Genomic DNA, 21,852 nt, shown 5'->3' with positions numbered 1-21,852 from the left:
CAATCGTGCAGTGTCCAATCGTGCGGTATCCAATCGTACGGTGTCCAAACGTGCGGTGTCCAATAGTGCGGTGTCAAAATATACAGTGTCGAATCGTGCGATGTCCAATAATGCTGTAACCAATAATGCAGTGTCTAATAATGCGTTGTTCAATAATACGGTGTCCAATCATGCGGTGTCCAATCGTGTGGAGTCCAATCGTACGGTATGTATGTTTTGCTAGTGTAATTCAATCATACGGTATCCAAACGTTTGTTGTCCAATCGTGCGGTGTCTAATCGTTACGTGTCTAAAAGGAGATATCTGTTGCTTAGGGTAATCGTGGTTACCGGGGCTCTGCTTATTTCGGGTTTTCGGACGCGCTCGTTATCATATTTTTTGCTTACAAAATTAGTTTTCGGACTTACAGTATCGTGATGTATCGCTACATGTTGTCCGTCGCTCAACTGTTTGAAGCTGGTGCGTCACGATGCGGTAGCTCGGTGTCTTCTCCGATTACGCCACAAACTCAGTTATTTATATCATAACTTAGTTATATTTTTCAATATTAAATAATAAACTCGTTATGATAAGTATTGTAACCCATTACAGCAAATGATTAAATCTCCTATCTTAAAAAAAGAGATAGTTATAGTGGAAAATCTCAAAAGTATTGTTGTCTCTTTTCCGTGATGCTGATTAGTTCTTTCGCTTGGCTTACTTCGTACTACAAAGGTAAATGTGTAATTTGACAGCTCGCAAGTGACGGCAGTGAATAAATTTTGATGAATTTAAAAATAAAATTTTAAAAACCTTATATATAAAACAGAAAGTTTTTCTATCAAACAGTATAATAGTAGACGAAGAAAGGCTTATATTTATACGGAAAGAAAAGGAAGAAAAAATAAAAAGAGAAAGAAAGAGGGACAGAAAATTAAAAATAGTAAAAAAAAATAAGCAAAGTAAAATAAAGTAAGTGATGTACATGTAATTTAAGAAAGTATCTGAAAAAAATTATTATTGTCAAATTATTAAACAAATTCTGTATCAAACATAAATATTATAAAATATAATATCTATTTTTTTATACAGAAAACAAAGAGTATTATAACAAAAATTTGACTAGAGACAACAAAAGGAAAAAAAATAGGGAAAGAAATATAAAAACAATTGATAGAAAAAATAGAAAGAGAAAAAAGCTTCTGATAAAAAAGTCTCAGAATAGTCAAAAGTATGTGTATCTTTTCTCTTCTTTTTCTTTGTGTGTATAATGTTTTTCTATAGTATTTTACATTGAAAGTGTAACTCTAATTTATTTTGAAAGAGAGAAAAAGAAAAGAAAGGAAGATAGGAAAGGGATTAATTATAACTATTAATTATAAGTAACTAATATTATTAATATTAATATTTAAATCTAAAAAAAATAAGGAACAGTCAATATAAAAGAAAGAAAAAGAGAGGATAAACAACACGTTGTTTCAAGTAAAAAAATAAATAAATAAAAAATAAGAGCAAGATGATTTCTTTGTTCGACACAACTGGCTAAATTTATTTAAAAAACTAATAAATTCTTATAACAACGACATTTCAACCATGGTTTTTGGTCTTTATCAAGTAATAAGCATGTCAATACAAATCCATACTTAAGGCATTGTGTCAACCAAAACAAGCCCGAAAATCTGGAGAATAAATTAACAATATTCAATGAAAACGGTAACACTAGCAAGGGAAACCTCGCAAACCCGTAAATTCTGATTTTAATGAAACTTGGCATAAATGTAGAGAGGGTGAATACATGAATTTATACATTTTTAGTTGCCCAAAAACGGTTTGAAGGAGTGAAACCACCCTTCAAAGTTGAGACATTTTTGCGGTTTTTCGATATATCTCGTAAACTAAACAAAATATAAAAAAATGTTTCATACGAAAGTTTTACAGTATAAATATCTTTATTTAATTATGCTATTTATTTATTTTTTTTTAAATTTTTATAAAAAAAGTTTTTTTCTTTGAAAAAAATTTTTTGGAAAAGTAAATAACATAGTTAAATAGAGGTATTTATACTGCAAAACTTTCGTATGAAACATTTTTTTTATATTTTGTTTAGTTTACGAGATATATCAAGAAAACGCAAAAAGTCTCAACTTTGAAGGGTGGTTTCACCCCTTCAAACCGTTTTTGAACCAAAATAGAAAATTTCTAAATTCATGTATTTACCACTTCTACTTTTATGCCAAATTTCATTAAAATCAGAAAATTTTCCGTTTGGGCTTATAAACGGTTTAAAGGAATAAAATCACCCTTCAAAGGTTGAGACATTTTGTCTTTTTAACAGTTGCGCAATATTAGTCACGTTGTTTTCACACAGTGTTCATTCTGGTTACGTCACATATTTCACATTCAAGTTTTATATTCGTCATGTCGCGGTATGTACCGTATATGAAATGGAAATCACGTATCTTTATTAATGATGTTACGCGTCATTTTCACATCAGTATCAAATCTAACGTGTGCTTCATCAGTACATCAGTATCACATCTAACGTGTGCTTGATTTTTCTGTTAGATTATTTTTAATTAAGCGAAGCATAATGTTACACATAAATGTTGCGAATGTTCTTAATATGTTAGTAATTTTCTTTCAAATTACACATATTTCATCAACGCCTATAAATGAAAAAAAAAATACAATTACGTGATGTGATAAAAGATATTATAACAAATGCAGTGGGTAACTTATCATTTGATGTACAGACTGATACTGCTTTAGAATTTCAAAACTATTGGGAAGTAGATTTATCTAACATAGAATATGTAACAGATGAAGAGGAAGAATTTTTAGAAAATGATAATGATGATTATGAACCTGATAATGAAGAAAATTGTGAACCAGAAGACGAAATTTTAAATAGTAACTATAAAAGGAAAGCCGTCGAATATTGGAAAAGTGGAAAAAAAGGCCGATACTCTCTTTCAGCAATGCAACATCGCTTCAGAAAAATTAAGACCGTACAACAATTATATCGATGGGAAAATAGTTTACAAAAAGAAGGTAATCGTAGAGAAAAATTGTTATATATATCCCAATATGTTTTAAATCATTTTAAAGACGCTAATGAGGAACATAGGATTATTCATGACTTGGACTTGCGACGATAGGCATTAGAAGCGAAAGAACAAATAGATCTTCCTTCATTTAAAGCAGGAGCAACGTGGATATTAAATTTTAAAAGAAAATATGGAATTGTATCCAGGAAAATAACAGAATTTATAAACCGTTCTACAATGAGAGATAAAGAACAATTAGAACGCCAAGAATTTATAAGTACTGTAAAATCCTTTATTGACCTTTTTGGAATAGAAAATATATACAATGCTGACAAAAGTGGATTTAATTTGGAGATTCATTCAGGCAGAACGCTGATCACACAGGATGTTAAAACAGTTGAAACTCTAATTCAATCAATGTCAGCAATAATACATAGTTATACAATAATGCCCTTAGTTTCTGCAGACAGAAAATTACAATCACCTCTCTATTTGGTTTTGAAAGAAGCTAGTGGAAGTTTTGGTCCACGAGTTGAAAAAACCTTGTTCAGGCCTGCAAACATTTATATCGCTGCATTGAAATCGGGTAAATTAACTGGAGAACACTTTCAATCTTGGTTTACAAATGTATTTTTACCCATAAGTGAAAGCTTCAGTGTGCTATTATTAGATTCTTAGACCGGACATTGTCCCGCTAGACTACAAGAATTTATGCCATCTCAAGATAAAGATGTACGGATTTTAACAATACCAAAAATAACTACAGGAAAGATTCAACCCCTTGACGTATATGGATTTAGAATATGGAAAAACTTTGTGAGAACATTTAGTGATCGAGTTACATTGTTAAATCATGATATTAATTTACATTTAAGAAATAATATCATTAAATTACAATCGTTAACGCATATACAGCTGTCCTCTTCACGATTCTGTGATCTTTTCAAGTACGCTTGGTTTAAAAGTAGCTATATCGAAGAACGGCTGTCAGACCTAACCTCTCACGGAGTGTTCCAATTTACACACACACACGACGACTTTATGTTTTCAACTACATTACAAATAAATAAATATAAAAGACAAAAATAAAAAACAGTTTTAAGAAACTACAAACGTGTGAAATGATAGTAATGTTATTGATAATACCCTCATTATTGTTCCCAAATAGCCAAAGGCAACGTGTTGTTATTTTACTGTCACTTATTCCCTATTAATTTTATCAAACTAAAGCCAAGGTGTTTCCTTAAACTGTCTGTCGTTCTGACATGATGTAAAATTCTACATTAGAATTCAACAAACTGACGGCAAGTTGTCAACATGCATGCACAATTGCTGTCAATGTGACAAGTTTATTATTCCTCAATGCATGCACTTAAAATTTTATAAACTCATAAAGGTTATTTGCTCTCCTGATGTTAACTTCGTTCCACGTTAAATTACAATGACAGCAAATTGTGGGCAAGTTCACAACACACATGCAGTGCATTAATTTGCCCGATATGCTTAATCTCGCTTGGCTATCTGGGTTTAAACTGTGGAATTTACAAGAAAAAATTGTGAAATATAACTCTTGCTTTTGACAAATTCGTTTTGAGCAGATTTTACGTAAAAAACATGCGTGAAAAGGTATGAAATATATGTTTTTATTTCTTTAATTAACCAAGCAGATCATGTTTTTATCGGTATTCGTACGGTGAGATGTTTAATTTCTGAAAAATAAGAAGATTCCAGTTTAGGAAACTGTTCCAAATTCAGTGCTTTTCCTTTACTAAAACTAAAATAGTACTTTGTGTAAGACATATAACATTTAGAAAAGAAAGAAATCTATTTTATATAATCTTGTAACAGATTTGTTATGAACATTTATTTTCTATACTCTTATTTCCCGCTTTCAATTAATATTTAATCGCAGGATCTTTTCTCAATCAATATAAATTATACTTTCAGATAAAACTTCGAGAACACAAAGTAACCAGCTGTTATCGAAGTTATACTTTAGAATGCTCAACTTTACAAATGCGCAATTCAAAGTAAACAATTTATGAATTTTTACTATCGGGAAGACGGAGACAAATATTTCAAAAATAGAAAAAAAGAAGAAAAAAATGAACATTATGATGACATTATGTAAGAAAGTTATCTCAACACAACATTATGTATATGACACATTAAATTTCTAATATTGTTACGACTAATATTTGATAGAATCCACAAGTATGTCGATAGAAATTACGAACATGATAATGATTAATGATTCGATGACGCAGAGCGTGAATATATCAAATCAAATCAGAAATGTTGATAGAATACTGTATTTGTATGGAGCACCACCATTGATCCTCTTCTGTATCATTTCAATAATCGTAAATATCAAGGTTCTAATAAGCGTATTTTGGATTAGACGCCCACTCAGTCCAACATTATATATCAGTTTAAGTCTAGCAGGTACAGTAATAATATATACAATAATATATACAGTGTTTATATTATTATATTTGATAATTTTCTGGTCATTTATCTTGTAATAAACTAGATTTTAGAAAAAATATTAAAACAGGTCACTTTTGTTTTTGAGAGGGACGTATTAGCAATAAATTCAACCATATAATCTCATTCTCTCAATTAAATTTTTTTTTAATCTTAAATAATAATAGAAGTTAAGTGACACATTGCTTTAAGGCGATGCTGGACTGCCTCTCAAACTTGATCGAGGTCGATAATGTAAAGTCATTCATGCACATCATTAATGAGATTTCATATATATCTCTTTTATAAATTTGGAAATTTGTTTCCAGAATTAAAGTACACATATTAAAATCCATCTATGAAATAGACTTTATATCGAGGACAAAAAAATTTTTTTTTTATTGCTCTACTTATCGACTTTTTACGCGTATATAACCTAAATTTTCGTTTCACAATTTCGTCTCAATTAGGCACTAAAATCTAATTTTCGAAACTCGACACTGTTTGTTTTCGTCGTTTACTAGTCTGTGAATATGAATTTCGTAGGTACAAGCTGTAAATCTTTTATATTAAGCAAACATTCCCAGCTAGCCAGGCCTGTTAAAATCACATATCGTGAAAGGATAGCAAGGATTATTTCAATTTTGACAACAATTTTATGACAAGTAATTGTCTGTTGCTTTGTTTTCTAAAAGTTTTAAGCAAATTTACGGCAAAAGTTTTCATCACACGATACTGCAAATAACAGAGAAAGACTTGTACATAAATATTACGTATAGAAATTACAAGATTTGTTCCGACGCGATAAAATGCAAAATTTAAGCAAATAACAGAGCAAACCTTGCTACACGACATGACAATAAATTTATGGCAGAAACAGGAAATCTTGTTAAGCACAGAATAACGGCAAATTAGTAGCAAGAACAAAATAAAACTTGCCGAGCATACTTTCGCAACAAAATTGCGACAAGGTGTGTCCGTAAACAGCTTAGTTTTTGTTGGCAAGGCTTGTCGCAAATAGTATGACGCACATTTTATGCAAATAACAGGGTTGCATTATCGGGTTTTAAACTTTATTTCTGACTTTACTATCTATCTCGAGATGGCGCATTTCTCGTGAAAAAGATTTACCTACTGGATTAATAAAAGGGGCTCGTTGAGAACAGAGAACCAAGTACGATTGCACCATTCACATTTGATATTGGACAATCAGTCTAATATTTCAGTCTAATAATCATTTTTGTTGATCTAAATTTCGACAATATTTGTCCTATTCTTGCCACAAATTTTCTATCATGTTATGCATAGCAAGGTTTGCCTTGTTTTTGCCACAAATTTGCTATCATGCTATGTACAGCAAGGTTTGCTCTATTCTTGCCACAAATTTGCTATCATATTGTGTACAGCAAGGTGTGCCTTGTTCTTGCTGCAAATTTGTTGTTATGCTTTACTAGTAAATTTTACCCTGTTATTTGCATAAAATATGCGTCATACTATTTACAACAAGCCTTGCCAGCAAAAGCTAAGCTTAATGCGGACACACTTTGTCGTAATTTTGTTGCAAAGATTTGCTCGAGTTTGCGGCAAACTTCGCGCAAAGTTTGCGTCATTTTGCTAGCTGGGATTGTTATGATGTGACAGCAAATTAACAATTTTTTCTCGTTTTTGGAGGAAATTCTACTCCACAGACTGATAGCAATGCTATTCTTTTATTCTGGAAAAGGATTTCCAAATCTATAAAAGAAATAAAAAGATATTATTAAACAAAAATTACTATCTTTTTGTTGGTAAAACAGACAACTTCAGCATCCTTTTAATGATCTTTTAATTTTCTATCCAACTAGGTCTTTTTTTTTATTTGGCTGAGTGCTTTTGAGAAATCGCATTTGAAAGTTTTAGTTATTAAAAAATTAAAACTTAGTAAAATTTACAGAAAAATTTATTTTAATGAACACTTAAAATATCCGTTATATTAGTCTCTAAAAGACTGTTCAATATTGTTGTTGATAATTTGATACATTTCTGACATTTTATGCTATCTAACATTTTGCTTACTTATTATAACATTTTATCCTTGAATTCGGGATATTGTAATATAAATTTTACTTTTCAAGTGTTTCTAAAAAAATATAATAAAGAAAATTAGGTAACCTTGCAAATTACTCAATCAAAATTATTTCAACAAATTGAATTAAATTTATTTCAAATTTTTAATTATTGATATCTAAAACTTCTAAATACACAAGAGGTATTCATAAAAAAAACTACCATACATTTATTTAAAAAATTAAGTTTTTAATTCTTTAAGCATATATTTTTTTACATGCATTTTTGTATAGATGAGTTTTTAAGGTCGCTGAATTCAAGTCTGGATTTGAAAATTTTCAAAATTCCAGATGGCGGATTCAATATGGTAGACAACATTAATTAATAATGAGTTACTTTATTTCAATTCGGGTATCTATGAATTTTTTGGGTCGTCGATTATAAATCTAAACTTGAAAAAAATTTAGATTTAATGGGACTAATATGGCGGCCAAAGCCATATTGAAAAAGAGGGTTAATTTATTTGAATTTGAGTATTTGAAGGTTTTAATGGTTGCTAATTACAAATCCGAAGTCAAAAATTGTAGACAGAACGAACAAATCAATACTGTAACATTGCAAAATTATTGCTTTACAATTTTATTTGTATGAAAGGAAAAAAAATTCTTTTCCTGAGTAATCCCACACAGCACACTTTATCCTGAGGATATCCCAAATTATCCCAGACAGACGAAGGCGATCCCACGGATATCTCAATGAGTAGCTCCCGGGATATCCTACAAAAATATCTTAAAATATCGTAAAATATCTTAAGATATTCATTAATATCTTACGATATCCTATTACATCCAAATAATATCCCATCATATCTTTTTTATCTCTACAATTAATGGAGCATAAATGAAGTGTAAAGGGAAAGTTAATTATAATGTAACAAAAGAGTGACAGAAGTGTAAATTAAATCTTTAAGAAACGTAGATTAAAACGTCAGAACATAAAGAAAATACACTTATGGAAACAATGTGGCATATTAATAATATGCTACATATACTAAAAAATTATAAAAAATGACATTAAAAAAATTTTTTTATTTTATACAAACAGAGCAAAAACTGATTTTTTAATAAGTTAGTCTACATACTCTTTTGCGCGCATATATAAAAATAGTAAAAAAAGTAACAAAAATTGTAAAACTTCATATTTATTTATAAAAATATAAGTTAACTATACATGTTTTATCTTTCTGACAACATCTATTGTAATGATCTATAACAAATATGAATCCATAAACAAGAAGTGTTTATGGATCACCACGAAGCGTTAGAATGCGTACGGTCTTCAAAGTCAAGCGACATCGGCGAGGGTTGACACTTGGATGGGTGACCGTTTTTTCAGGTATAGAGATATTAAACTATTAAACATGCTTTAACAGGTACGACGGCTTGGCTGAAACATGTTATATTATAGTCTTCTTTCTCTTACAAAATTGCCGTAAAAATAATTAGAATTTTTTATTTTTTGTTCAAGTTTTTTTCAATTCTTAGAAACTCTCAAAAATACTTAGAAATATTCAAAAATTTTTTTAATTAATCAAAATTTTTTATTTTTAAAATTTTTCCGAGAAACGTTTCAATTATAAAAAATCGAAACATTTATCAGAAATCCTGAAAAAAATTTTTTTAATTCTGACAAATTTTTTTACTAGGGTATATTACGATATCTCAGGAAATCCCTTGGACATCCTCTGGATATCGTTTGAGATATCTACAGGATATCAAATCGGTGGACATTTGTGCATCCCTTGGATATCCCTTGGATATCGCAGACGGTCCACGGATATCCAACGATATTGCGATATCCCAAAATGACATCCCAGGGACATCCCTAGGATAAAGTGTGCTGTGTGGGATACACAAAGAAAGTTCGCAGATTTTACAAATCTACTTTAAAAAAAAAATCTAAATATTTTTTAATATTTTGAGTATTTTAAGTATTTGTACTAAAAAAATTCAAATATCCAGTTATAAATAAATCCGACCACTTTTCAAAATCGTGGTTTGCCATATTAGGTCCGCCATTTTTAATTTTCTAATTTCGATTTCAGATTCATAATCAGCGATCCCAAAATCTCCCACATACTCAAATTAAAATAAATTCCTGTTATTTATGAATTCCGTCCACCATATATTAAATCCGCCATTTTAAATTTAAAAAATTTTCAATTCTGACTCCGAATTTATAACCAGTGACCCTCAAAAACCGTTATACGGAATTTGTATATCTTATGGGGGTAATTTTTTTCCTACAATGGTTTTTATCCATATATGTATAATATTCATATATGATTTTCTCGGAATTGAAACCGCCATATTGAAGAAACTATCAGGATCAAATTTAAAAATTCCGATTTTATTTTTGGAAATCAGCGATATCAAAAACCTTAGGATATGAAGTTTAAAAGAAATTGGAAGTAAAAAAATATTTCTTTTTTCGATTTATTCAGGTGTAAAATATACTTTGCACCATGCTGCAAAGGGTAAAAATAATGTGTCGCTTGATTCGTATTAATGTTTAAAATTCTTGAAGGTGTAGCTGCCATAAAGAACTGCTCAAGAAAATAAAACAATAAAAATCTATCACAATTATTATTATTTACGCATCTTTACCCATACACACACGCGCGCGCGCGTGCGCAAGCATATACATCTCTGTTTTATAAAAAAAATTTCATCTCTCTCTTTTTTAAGAGAAATAAAAAATAATTTTAGGCGCAGATGCTTTCTCCAGCAGTGTTCTGAGTATAGGACTAGTTATGAATAGTTTTATACCTATTGGTCTCGGAATCCAATTGAAAGGTAAGATTCTGTTAATATGGATCGTTTTTGTTAACAATTAAAAAATTCTTAAGTAATTAATATCTCAAAAATTAAACAAAAAAATAGAAAAGGGCAGATTTAAAAAGATAACTTTCAATAAAAAGTTGCGCTTAATAACACTGTCCAACAAAATTTGACATTTTTTGTAACACGAATGCGAATAGTCATTTCTGACGTATTTTATCTGATAAACATGAATTTTCTTTGTCAAAATTTGACTATTATGTTACAATTGTGAAGAAAATGGCGTCAAAAAAGCCAAAAATGACGACTACAAGGTTTTTCAAAACGTTGTAATACCGGCACTAAATTTTTTAAACAAATTTTGTTAATATCCTTCAAAAATATCAACTTTGGGATGCATTTTAGTTTGATATGATTTTTGTTTTTTAAATATAATAATTTGATTTACAGCTTTTTTTCATACATAAAAAATACATGCAAAAGTCATCTTATTCTATATAATAATCTAATACTGCATTATGCGGAAAGTAAGTACTTTCCTACTTATATAATATAATATAAGATCATATAAATTAAAAAGTAATATGAAGTAATATGAATAAAATATAATATGACAGAAAGATTATAAAGGGACAACCGCACTTAGCATTACCCAAGATCAACGACGTGATCTGATTTCATGTGCATGTATGTATGTGTAGTAAGTGTATTCTGTGTGTGTGTGTGTGTGTGTTTTACATTTGTGCTGCACAAAACTTTAGATATCTCAGCAATGAAAAATCATATCGAAACGAACCGAAGTGCATTCTAAAGCTAAGAGTTGATATTTTCAAGAAGAGTATTAACAAAATTTGTTAAAAGAATTTAATGCCAGTATAACGTCTTGAAAACCATCAAAATCGTCATTTTCAACTTCTTTAACTCTATTTTTCTCAAAATTATGACATAATAGTCAAATTTTTACAATAAATTCGTGTTCAGCAGGCAAAAATTCGTCGAAAATGACTATTCACATTTGTGTTACAAAAATAGTATCGGACAGTGTAATTTTTTATGATATAAAAAGAAAAGCTTTTTCTGTTTGTTCGATTGTTTCGATACATTGCGAAACAAACTGTTTTAGTAGAGTTTTAAAAACACACAGTAGGTGAACGAACGTTTTCATCAATACAAAATCAGAAAATATTAGATCATATATTGTTCTTAGGCATGGACTGTTTTTTACTGGCTCTTGAAGTTGTGAGATTGGGAGGCGTGATAATTACGGTATTTCATCTAACGGCGTTGGCTGTCAATCATTATCTGGGCATTCTCAAACCCCTTCACTATCTTTCGATCCTGACATACAAGTAATACAACTTATTTCTTTATTAAAAGAATCTCTAAGGACAGTACAACTGTACCTTCTTTTTTTTTCAAGAAACACTACAATTTTATTAGTTCTACTGTGGATGTTACCTATCTCTTTCTTCGCGTTGTACTTTAATTTAATTGAGAATGATGGTTTTCAGTCTGAAGAATGCAAAAACAGCATGTAAGTATGATATATCGTCAATTATAATGTTTAATTATCATCATGACATTATAACATTATAACATATTTTGATAATAAGAGCAGTGATATTTTTCCGAATTAAATTTTATGTAACATTAAATAAAAAAGAACGTTCTGCATTACTTGCTCTTCCACAAAATTGAAACACCACCATAAAATTAAAAATTTCTTTGTATGTGTACAGTATTATTTATATTCAATCGTATAAATTTATTCATACACGTATATGCTATACATCTAAATATCCTTACAGCCATATCTTTACAAAACATATTGCAAAAAATAAATTGATTGATATACATATGTGCGTGTGCGTGTGTGTGTGTGTGTGTGTGTGTGTGTATGTATAGAATAAATATCCTTTGATTTTCAGGTTCCTATTTCATAAACAATTTCGAATGTTATTTAGCAGTCTCTTTTTCGGGCCTTTCATCCTGATGGTTTGCATTTATATTCACATATTTTGCATAGTGAAGAGACATCAAGCCATGAGACTACGCTTTCATAGAGCAGGATCTTCCGTACGTGCAAGAGCGTTAGAAGCGTTACGCAGTAATTCTAGACAAATGGCGCGTAATGTTAAAGCTATCCACACAACTTTATATATACTTGGTAAGACTTGACGCCGTAAGAAAATTGCGCAGTTATCAAGAACAGAGAGACCAATATTATATCAAGTTTTGTAGCAACACAGATTCAATTTAAAATACGAAGGAACAACAGGATGACGGCAATAAAAAAAGGCCATACTTAAGATTTTTTTAACTCACTCATACATTGCAGAAATGTCGGAGTTAGTGGTTTAAAAAGTACATACTTTGAACTTAGTTAAAAAAATTTTTTTATTAAAAAATATGTTAAAGTACAATTGCAATGGTCGCTGTAACATGCTGCACGGAAGAATAACCGAGTTATCACCATAATTCGTCTAATAATGATTTGAAAATCAAAAGAAAAACATTGTTTTAATCTATATTAGTATGGTTTCAGTTAAGCGTACCCGATTTTTTTTAAAACAAATTATTAATAAAATAGCAGTTCTTAAAAAAAAAGTTTAAAAAATTAGTTTTTTTAGGAAACAAAAAATAGTAAATCAAGAGGCACGGTAGTGCCTCGCGCCAAGTGTACGCGCGCGAAGCACTGCCGTGCCTCTATTTACGCGAGACGTCGTTTGCAAGATTTCGTAGATTATTGTATCTCAATAACGGCTGAATCGATCGATTTCTAAATAAGCTTAATGGATAGCTTGCATCCTATTTATATAACAAAAGTGTTTTTATTTTTCCGCTACGTGACTTACGTGCGAAGATATCGTGATTTAAAGTTTCGTATCAAGAGTAATAAATTTTAAGAAACGTCGTCGTCGTCATTATTATCGTCGTCGCCCGGGACAGATGGTGGGGATTTGTACTTTTGCTTTTTGCGCGATAGATGGTTACGAATGTGACAGGGGCACGAGAATTGACAAAAAGTGCATGTTCGTGTCCGTGGAAGTTCAGTAAACGAGAAATTACGTGTTTTGATTGGCGGTCGAGTCCGCCTGTGGCGCCTGTCGAGGTAATGTTTAATGTTTAATCCGCGGCGAGATTCACGGCGGTAAAGTGACAGTTCGAGGTTAGTGATGTGTTGACGTGTGCGAGGTTAGTTGTGACTTTATTTTTATGTATATTTATAATTTATAAATACATTAATTATAAATATATTAATTACATTACGTTTTTAATTAATTAATTAAATTTATATAAAATTTAATTTTCAGCTGAACCATAAAAGCGATTGATTGATTATGCTTTATCGTGACAGTAAGTTCTCGCAATGAGCTTCAAGAAATTATTGCACATTGCTTCGTCTTGGAACAATTGTGTAATAATTTATTATTATTATGTATATACTGAAAAATCGCAGAATAATCAAAAGTAAGAAAGTCTCTCTTTTCTAATAACATTGTATAATAATTTATAATATGTGTATACTAATAATTAATCAAGAGGCATGGTAGTATGTATACATGTATATACATATGTTATGTATAATATATTATTATGTATATATGTACATATATATGAATGTGTGTGCGTAATTTATCTCTTTCTCTTTCTCTCTCTTTTTCTTTATGTAAGTAATGCTTCTTTTTTTTAATTATTTATATTCTAGGATAAGATTCAGCTCGAGTATGGATGAGTCTTTCCAGGATGCTACGCACTTCAGTTTCACACAAGTTATAAATATATAGTAGGCAAGAATTTTGTGAATACTACTTATCGACGAGTCGAAGTTAAGGAACCACAAGTTTTTTGCAGATCAGACCAATAATTTAACGTCAAGTAAAGGTACAGAAATAAGATCTTTCTTACATTTTTTTAGAATAATATTTGAGATAATATTTTATCATTTTTTAAGAAATGTGTCCATTTAGAACGATTTGCTATTGTAAAAAAATTAAATAAATTTTGCATGATTAAATATGTATATACCGAAAAATCGCAGAATAACCAAAAATATGAAAGTCTTTCTTTCCTTATAACATCGTATAATAATTTATATGTGTTACTAATAAGTAATATGTATACACGTGTATACATATAATATGTATATACATATATATGATTGTGTGTGCGTAATTTATCTCTTTCTCTTTCTCTCTCTTTTTCTTTATGTAAGTAATGCTTTCCTTTTTTAATTATTTATATTCTAGGATAAGATTGAGCTCGAGTATGGATATATCTTTTCAGGATGCTACGCATTTTAGTTTCACACAAGTTTACATAAATATATAGTAGTCAAGAATTTTTTGAACACTATTTATCGGCGAAGTTAAAGAACCACAAGTCATTTGCAGATCAGACGAATATTTTAACGTTAAGTAAAGGTACAGAAATAAGACCTTTCTTTCATTTTTTTAGAATAATATTCTAAGAAATATGTCCATTTAGAAACGATTTGATATTGTAAAAAAATTAAATAAATATTGCATGATACATATTTACAGACAAAATTTCATATTGGATGTTACACTACCACCTGATACAGGAGACAATCTTCTTATATCATTAAGAGAGCACTTCGACGTCTCAGATTTGCTTTGCTGAACGCAGTATTTGTTGTAAGGTAAGTGTCTTAATATAATATAATAATTAATTAATATTATTTTTACTAACGTTTGATTAATTACGTATGTTTATATTTATTTGATGGCATTGCAGGTTTGAAAAAATTGAAGAATTAAAAATAGAGAATTCAATAAACGTGAACGATCCATTTTTAGATTTTTCTCCGCACGCGCGTATTACATACCGCAGCATCTCATGCAATTGTGTTTGGACATGTATGTCACATCAGTACTCATTCAGATATTCTGTAAGGTGATTGATCTTATTACAATCGAAGTACTTTTAGGTCTGTGGTGAAGGCAGAAATTTAATAAGTATAAAAAACGATATGCAGGATAGTTATATAACGCTGAAAATTTAAAATAACTTGTTTAGTTATTTCATATTACTGACTCCACATTTATAAATTTTAGACGTTATTGCGGCTGAATTTATAAAGTTATATAAAAATATGGCAAAGATTTTCTATCATCCTTTTTTATATTTATTAAATTTCTGCCTTCATCACAGACCTAAAAGTACTCTGATTGTACTAGGATCAATCACCTTACAGAATATCTGAATGAGTACTGATATGACATACTTACATGTCCAAACACAATTGTATGAGATGCTACGGTATGTAATACGCGCGTGAGGAGAAAAATCTAAAAATGGATTGTTCACGTTTATTGTATTCTCTATTTTTAATTCTTCAATTTATTCAAACCTGCAATGCCATCAAATAAATATAAACATACGTAATTAATCAAACGTTAGTGAAAATAATATTAATTATTATATTATATTAAGACACCTTACAACAAATACTGCATTCAGCAAAGAAGTGCTCGAAGTGCTCTCTTAATGATATAAGAAGATTGTCTCCTGTATTTGGTGTTAGTGTAACATCTAATATGAAATTTTGTCTGTAAATATGTATCATGCAATATTTATTTAATTTTTTTACAATATCAAATCGTTTCTAAATGGACATATTTCTTAGAATATTATTCTAAAAAAATGTAAGAAAGGTCTTATGTCTGTACCTTTACTTAACGTTAGAATATTCGTCTGATCTGCAAATGACTTGTGGTTCTTTAACTTCGACGATAAATAGTGTTCAAAAAATTCTTGACTACTATATATTTATGTAAACTTGTGTGAAACTGAAATGCGTAGCATCCTGAAAAGACATATCCATACTTGAGCTCAATCTTATCCTAGAATATAAATAATTAAAAAAGGAAAGCATTACTTACGTAAAAAAAAGAGAGAGATAGAGAACGAGATAAATTACGCACACACAATCATATATATGTATATACATATTATATGTATACACGTGTATACATATTACTTATTAGTATACACATATAAATTATTATACGATGTTATAAGGAAAGAAAGACTTTCATATTTTTGGTTATTCTGCGATTTTTCGGTATATACATATTTAATCATGCAAAATTTATTTAATTTTTTTACAATAGCAAATCGTTCTAAATGGACACATTTCTTAAAAAATGATAAAATATTATCTCAAATATTATTCTAAAAAAATGTAAGAAAGATCTTATTTCTGTACCTTTACTTGACGTTAAATTATTGGTCTGATCTGCAAAAAACTTGTGGTTCCTTAACTTCGACTCGTCGATAAGTAGTATTCACAAAATTCTTGCCTACTATATATTTATAACTTGTGTGAAACTGAAGTGCGTAGCATCCTGGAAAGACATATCCATACTCGAGCTGAATCTTATCCTAGAATATAAATAATTAAAAAAAAGAAGCATTACTTACATAAAGAAAAAGAGAGAGAAAGAGAAAGAGATAAATTACGCACACACATTCATATATATGTACATATATACATAATAATATATTATACATAACATATGTATATACATGTATACATACTACCATGCCTCTTGATTAATTATTAGTATACACATATTATAAATTATTATACAATGTTATTAGAAAAGAGAGACTTTCTTACTTTTGATTATTCTGCGATTTTTCAGTATATACATAATAATAATAATAAATTATTACACAATTGTTCCAAGACGAAGCAATGTGCAATAATTTCTTGTAGCTCATTGCGAGAACTTACTGTCACGATAAAGCATTATCAATCAATCGCTTTCATGGTTCACTTATTACTCTTTCTGTGTCTCCCCTTCTTTTCTTTGACTCTCTCACTCTGTCTCTCTTCCTTCTTCGTATCACTCTTTCTCTCTCTCTTTGTCTCTTTCACTCTCTTTCTCACACTTTCATTCATAAATACGTAGCGTACGACACACACACATACACTTTTTCTCTTTCCCTCTCTTTGAAAAAAATGTTTAATATCCTTCTCTCTCTGTCTCTTTCACTCTTTCTGTGTCTCAGCCCTTCTCCCCCCTTTTTCTGTTTCCTACTCTCTCTATCCCTTTTATCCTGTTGTCTGTTTGTCTCTCTCTTTCCTTCCTTCACTCTCTTTCTTTTACACATTCTCTTTTTTCTCGTCTCTCTCTCTCTCTCTCTCTCTCTCATTCTGTCTTTTTCACTCTCTTTTTCTCACTTTCACAAATGCACATGCACACACACATGCATTCTCTCTCTCACAGAATATTATTTTTTATATGAATTTTATTTTATATATTTTTTTTATTTATTAAGTTTTTTTTACATTTATTAAGCTTTACATTTATTAAGCTATTTATTTTTCGACGGAGTTGGGGTTGGTGCCGGAGCTGGAGGCGGAGGTTGAATCCTCTGTAAACAAATATACAATTTAATGTTAAATATTTTTAAATATTTCATTGTTTAATTTTTGTTTATTAATATTTTACTTACTTCTTATGAACAGGTAAAATAGAAAACATTTCTTAGGTCGCGCCCACGGCCTCGTCCACGGCCTCCACGACCTCCACGGCCTCCACGGCCTTCTTGTCCTCCGCGGCCTTTGCGATTTCGACCTCCTCGTTGCCACCGACGAGCTGTAATAAAAAATACAATATATTTTATTAATATACTATACTAGGTTAGGGTTAGAGATTAATTAGTATTATTAATAATGTTAAAGAAAATTATATTTCTGTTGTACTTACGTTTTTCGTTTTTCTCGTCTTTTAATGGCGGTAGAGCCGGGTCCGGGTTCGGGGGCGGGACCGGTTCCGGTGTTGGAATTGGGGTCGAAGACGAGGCCGAAGCCGGGACCGTAGTCGGGGCCGGAGCCGGGGCCGTAGTCGGAGCTGGGGCTGTAGTCAAAGCTGGGGTCGTAGTCGGAGCCGGAGCTGAAGGCGGGTGAATTGTTCCCGATGTTTTCGGCACCGCCATCGCCGGTTGAACTTTTTTTGTTCTTTTTTGTACATGTAGCTGATCAAAACGATCAGCTGCATGTGCAAAAATCTGTTCGTCTTGTTCATCAATTTCCATATTTATTCTGTAACATAAATTTTATTATTTATTTATTCTATATATTTTATATTTTAATATTGTGTTTCATTAATACTTACGTTTTATCTTTCCTTGTAGCCATCTTGTTGATAACTGTTTATTTCTTTAGCAACCAAGTGTCTTTACGGAAGACCAGCCTCAATTGTTTATTAAATTCATTTTTATGAATAGATACATGGGGACACTTCATTGATGTTTGCTAATGCATCTTTATAAAGTTTATGGCCGTTCAAATGGTGATTAGTGGTGATTAGTGGTGATTATTCTTCGGATTTGGTTATTAAAGTGAGAGGAGGATATTCAAAATTGTATTTTTGTAAGTTTAAAAAATGTCTCATTTTTATTTTTTTAGGTAAAAGCAAACAGACATTTAGAGTAAAATGTGGTTATGTTATTCATGTTTTGATATGTTTATATATTTATTTGATAATCAGGTATTTTACTATGCTTTTACAATTAAATATGTTAATATTTTATTATTGAGTGTATTTATTGTTATGTATATCTTTGTTCTAATTTTTAGTATTTGTATTATATAATTACTGCGTTTTTTAACGTTTGCTTGCTTCTGTCTAATATTATTACATTAAAATTCTAAAATAAATAATTTCGTAGCATATATAAATATTATAAAAATATTTGTGGAAATTGTCAATAAGGTCGGTAGTGCCTCGCACTCTAAGTGTACGCGCAAGCGAGGTAACACCGTTGTCTCTGTTACGCGAGACATCGTTTACAAGATTTATAAATTATCAGATCTCAATAACGGCAAAATTGATTAATTTTTAATTAAATTTAATGAATAGTATCCGATTTATATAATAAAAGTGTTTTTCTGCAACGTAATTTACAAGCGAAGATATCGCGATAATTAAAGTTTTTCTTTTATTGTTATTATTATTATTATTATTATTATTATTATTATTATTATTATTATTATTATTATTATCATCATAATTTGCATGTTATATCATGAATTATATTGTGGAGGATAGAAATATAATTAATAACTTCAAAGCTTGGAATTTAAAAGTAACAATAAGAAATTTTATTATGAAAAAATTGTTGGTTACAATAAAATTTTCTTTTTTTTAAGCCGGTGTATATGCTGTTGTTGATAAGAAGTTCACTGAGGTTCATCATGTTTTAAATTCAGCGAACCATTATATAGAGAATTGGAATTGTATATCAAAAGGAATATTTGAAGCTGTACTTTATAGTTTATCTATTATCATTATCTTATGACATACCAGGTAAGAGAATAGTTACAAGTATTATAATTTTATTTAAAAGAATATTTCATTGCACATAGTCAAAAAAATATTTTATTGTAACTGTATGGTTCTTAAAGTTGAATTGAATGTATTGAATGTATGATAGTTATTATAGAATTATCTTTTTTAGATTTTTAAAATAGGTAAAAAGCGAGAAAACTTGTCTGAAACAATTTTAGAAAAGTATATAGACCATAATGTCATTCAGCTGATGATGACTTGTTTGTCGATGATGGGATTATAGGCTGTAATGTAGAAGATGTGTTTATATGAATCCCAAAGATCATTTGTATGCCTTAGTCTTTTTAGTCATGTATTCTTTGTGAGCCAGAAATATGGATAAGACGCAGAAATATACCGATAAGTTTATTAGTCAAATTAAAACTAAAAAGTAAGTATTTAAATACTTTCTTGTTGAAACAATTTAATACAATTCTTTTTATATATTCATAAAGATCACATTAAAAAATTTTATTTACAATTTTGATTGAGGCATACATGAGACGGAAGACTACAAAATGATTGAGTTTTCTTTTTAAATATAAACTGATACGTAATTCCATATTTTACTTTTCATTCTTTTTGTATTAATTTAATATAGCATATATATTGCTATTTTACAGTTAACACGGACAAAATAGGTTTATTATTAATAACTGTAAATGAATAATAAATGTAATTATAAAAGTACAATAACAATTTAACTGCAAATAAAAAATTGTTTGAATGTGATCTTTGTGAATGTTAATAAATTGTTTTGGGAACAATAATGTATTTAAATACTTGCGTTTTAATTTTTTGATTTGACTAAATCTTATCTGTATATTTCTATTTTTGTGTCTTCAACATGTCCAGTTTGCATTGAATGTATGATAGTTATTAAATAGACTAAGACGTACAGATAATTCTTGGGTATCCATATAAACATATCTCTGATATTGCAGTCTGTGACTAGGTTATCGGCAGGTCAGCTGGGTGACGTGGTTTTTATATCTTGTTGTAATTTTTCAATAATTTAAAAAAGATGGTTGTATGTTATTTTTAAGAGCCACACATTTGCAAAAAATTCCTCGGAACAAGTTATAATACAGATACTTTTTGACTTAAAAAATAAACTGTTCACTTCTTTTTATCATTTTTCTTGGTAAAATTTCATTATTTGATACTTTTGAGGTTCATATATTTTGTGGAGTACAGTGTAAATTCTAAGCTTTGAAGTTAATTATATCTCTTTTTCCTTACTTTTCTATTCTTCTATTTTAGGTTTTAATAAAGTGCTTCTTCCTCTTTTTTTTTAAATAACTAAAAATAGAACATAACACAAAGTATTAATCTTATAATACTTATTCTAAACAAAAAATGAAAATTTTGTGTACCTTAGTATTTTCTTCTATGATTCAGTTCACAACACATTAATAATAATGATAAATTCCATAAACTCCTTGTTGTTGATTAGACTTCCTTATAAAAATATTTTATTGAAAATCACTCTTAATTGATCCATTTTATTGAATTTTATTAAATTTATTTAAATCCATTAAAACTTATTAAGATTGGTTAAAATTAATTTAAATTAATTAAATTTTATTAAAGTTCTTTAAGATTCATTAAAATTTATTAAATTTATTTTATTGTTATTTAGCAAAAAAAATAAATTTTTGAATTTTAATGAATTTTAAAGAATTTAAATAAAATTTAATTAATTTTAATTAATTTTAACGAATCTTAATAAATCTTAATTAAAAGGGATCAATTGAGAAAAATTTTCAGTAAAATATTTCAGTAATATGTTTTCATCAGTGATGGTAAAACTTTATTAGATGTTGTATGTAACACAATGTTTCGACCATTGCTTTTTGGTTTTTAAGTGTCAATTTTGTCTCTTATTTAAAAAAAATATTTCATTGCACATATTCAAAAAAATATTTTATTGTAACTGTGTGGCTCTTAAAGATATTATACAATTATCTTTTTTAGATTATTGAAATAGGTAAAAAGCGTGAAATCTTGTCTGAAACAATTTCAGAAAAGTATATAGACCATAATGTCATTCAGCTGATGATGTTTGTCGATGATGGGATTATAGGCTGTAATATAGAAGATGTGTTT

General features: G+C 29.3%; 2 protein-coding genes and 1 long non-coding RNA gene across 3 annotated transcripts; 2 read left to right on the top strand and 1 right to left on the bottom strand.

Annotated features, from left to right (window-relative positions):
- The first annotated feature begins 4,508 nt into the window (after positions 1 to 4,508).
- On the top strand, positions 4,509 to 13,007 carry LOC118648119 (trace amine-associated receptor 4-like). The gene is made up of 5 exons (XM_036294371.1): positions 4,509 to 5,471; positions 10,307 to 10,393; positions 11,586 to 11,727; positions 11,799 to 11,912; positions 12,307 to 13,007. The coding sequence occupies exons 1-5, from the start codon at positions 5,243 to 5,245 to the stop codon at positions 12,554 to 12,556; spliced, it is 822 nt and encodes a 273-aa protein (XP_036150264.1). The 5' UTR covers positions 4,509 to 5,242; the 3' UTR covers positions 12,557 to 13,007.
- A 4,661-nt stretch (positions 13,008 to 17,668) lies between these two features.
- LOC118648118 (glycoprotein gp100-like) lies at positions 17,669 to 18,616 on the bottom strand. The gene is made up of 4 exons (XM_036294370.1): positions 18,529 to 18,616; positions 18,121 to 18,455; positions 17,867 to 18,009; positions 17,669 to 17,785 (listed from the first exon to the last, which is right to left on the bottom strand). Exons 1-3 carry the CDS (start codon positions 18,549 to 18,551, stop codon positions 17,870 to 17,872), a joined length of 498 nt encoding a protein of 165 aa, XP_036150263.1. The 5' UTR covers positions 18,552 to 18,616; the 3' UTR covers positions 17,669 to 17,785; positions 17,867 to 17,869.
- Positions 18,617 to 18,664: 48 nt separating this feature from the next.
- Positions 18,665 to 20,327, top strand: LOC118648120. The gene is made up of 2 exons (XR_004965170.1): positions 18,665 to 18,785; positions 19,566 to 20,327. It is a non-coding gene; the product is annotated as an uncharacterized LOC118648120 (long non-coding RNA).
- Positions 20,328 to 21,852: the final 1,525 nt, after the last annotated feature.

This window comes from Monomorium pharaonis, unplaced genomic scaffold (assembly GCF_013373865.1).
Source record: "Monomorium pharaonis isolate MP-MQ-018 unplaced genomic scaffold, ASM1337386v2 scaffold_187, whole genome shotgun sequence".
In the NCBI taxonomy this organism is placed as follows: domain Eukaryota; kingdom Metazoa; phylum Arthropoda; class Insecta; order Hymenoptera; family Formicidae; genus Monomorium; species Monomorium pharaonis.
Note: the sequence above shows the minus strand (reverse complement) of the source record. Positions and strands in the feature narration are given on the sequence as shown.

Excerpts from the sequence above, each read along its gene's own strand:
- LOC118648119 (XM_036294371.1), top strand. The coding sequence starts at position 5,243 with ATGTCGATAGAAATTACGAACATGATAATGATTAATGATTCGATGACG. Across the intron at positions 10,394-11,585 it reads TCTCGGAATCCAATTGAAAG|GCATGGACTGTTTTTTACTG; the intron begins GTAAGATTCTGT and ends TATTGTTCTTAG. Across the intron at positions 11,913-12,306 it reads GAAGAATGCAAAAACAGCAT|GTTCCTATTTCATAAACAAT; the intron begins GTAAGTATGATA and ends TTTGATTTTCAG.
- LOC118648118 (XM_036294370.1), bottom strand. The coding sequence starts at position 18,551 with ATGGCTACAAGGAAAGATAAAAC. Across the intron at positions 18,456-18,528 it reads GCTACAAGGAAAGATAAAAC|AATAAATATGGAAATTGATG; the intron begins GTAAGTATTAAT and ends TTTATGTTACAG. Across the intron at positions 18,010-18,120 it reads AGACGAGAAAAACGAAAAAC|CTCGTCGGTGGCAACGAGGA; the intron begins GTAAGTACAACA and ends TTTTTATTACAG.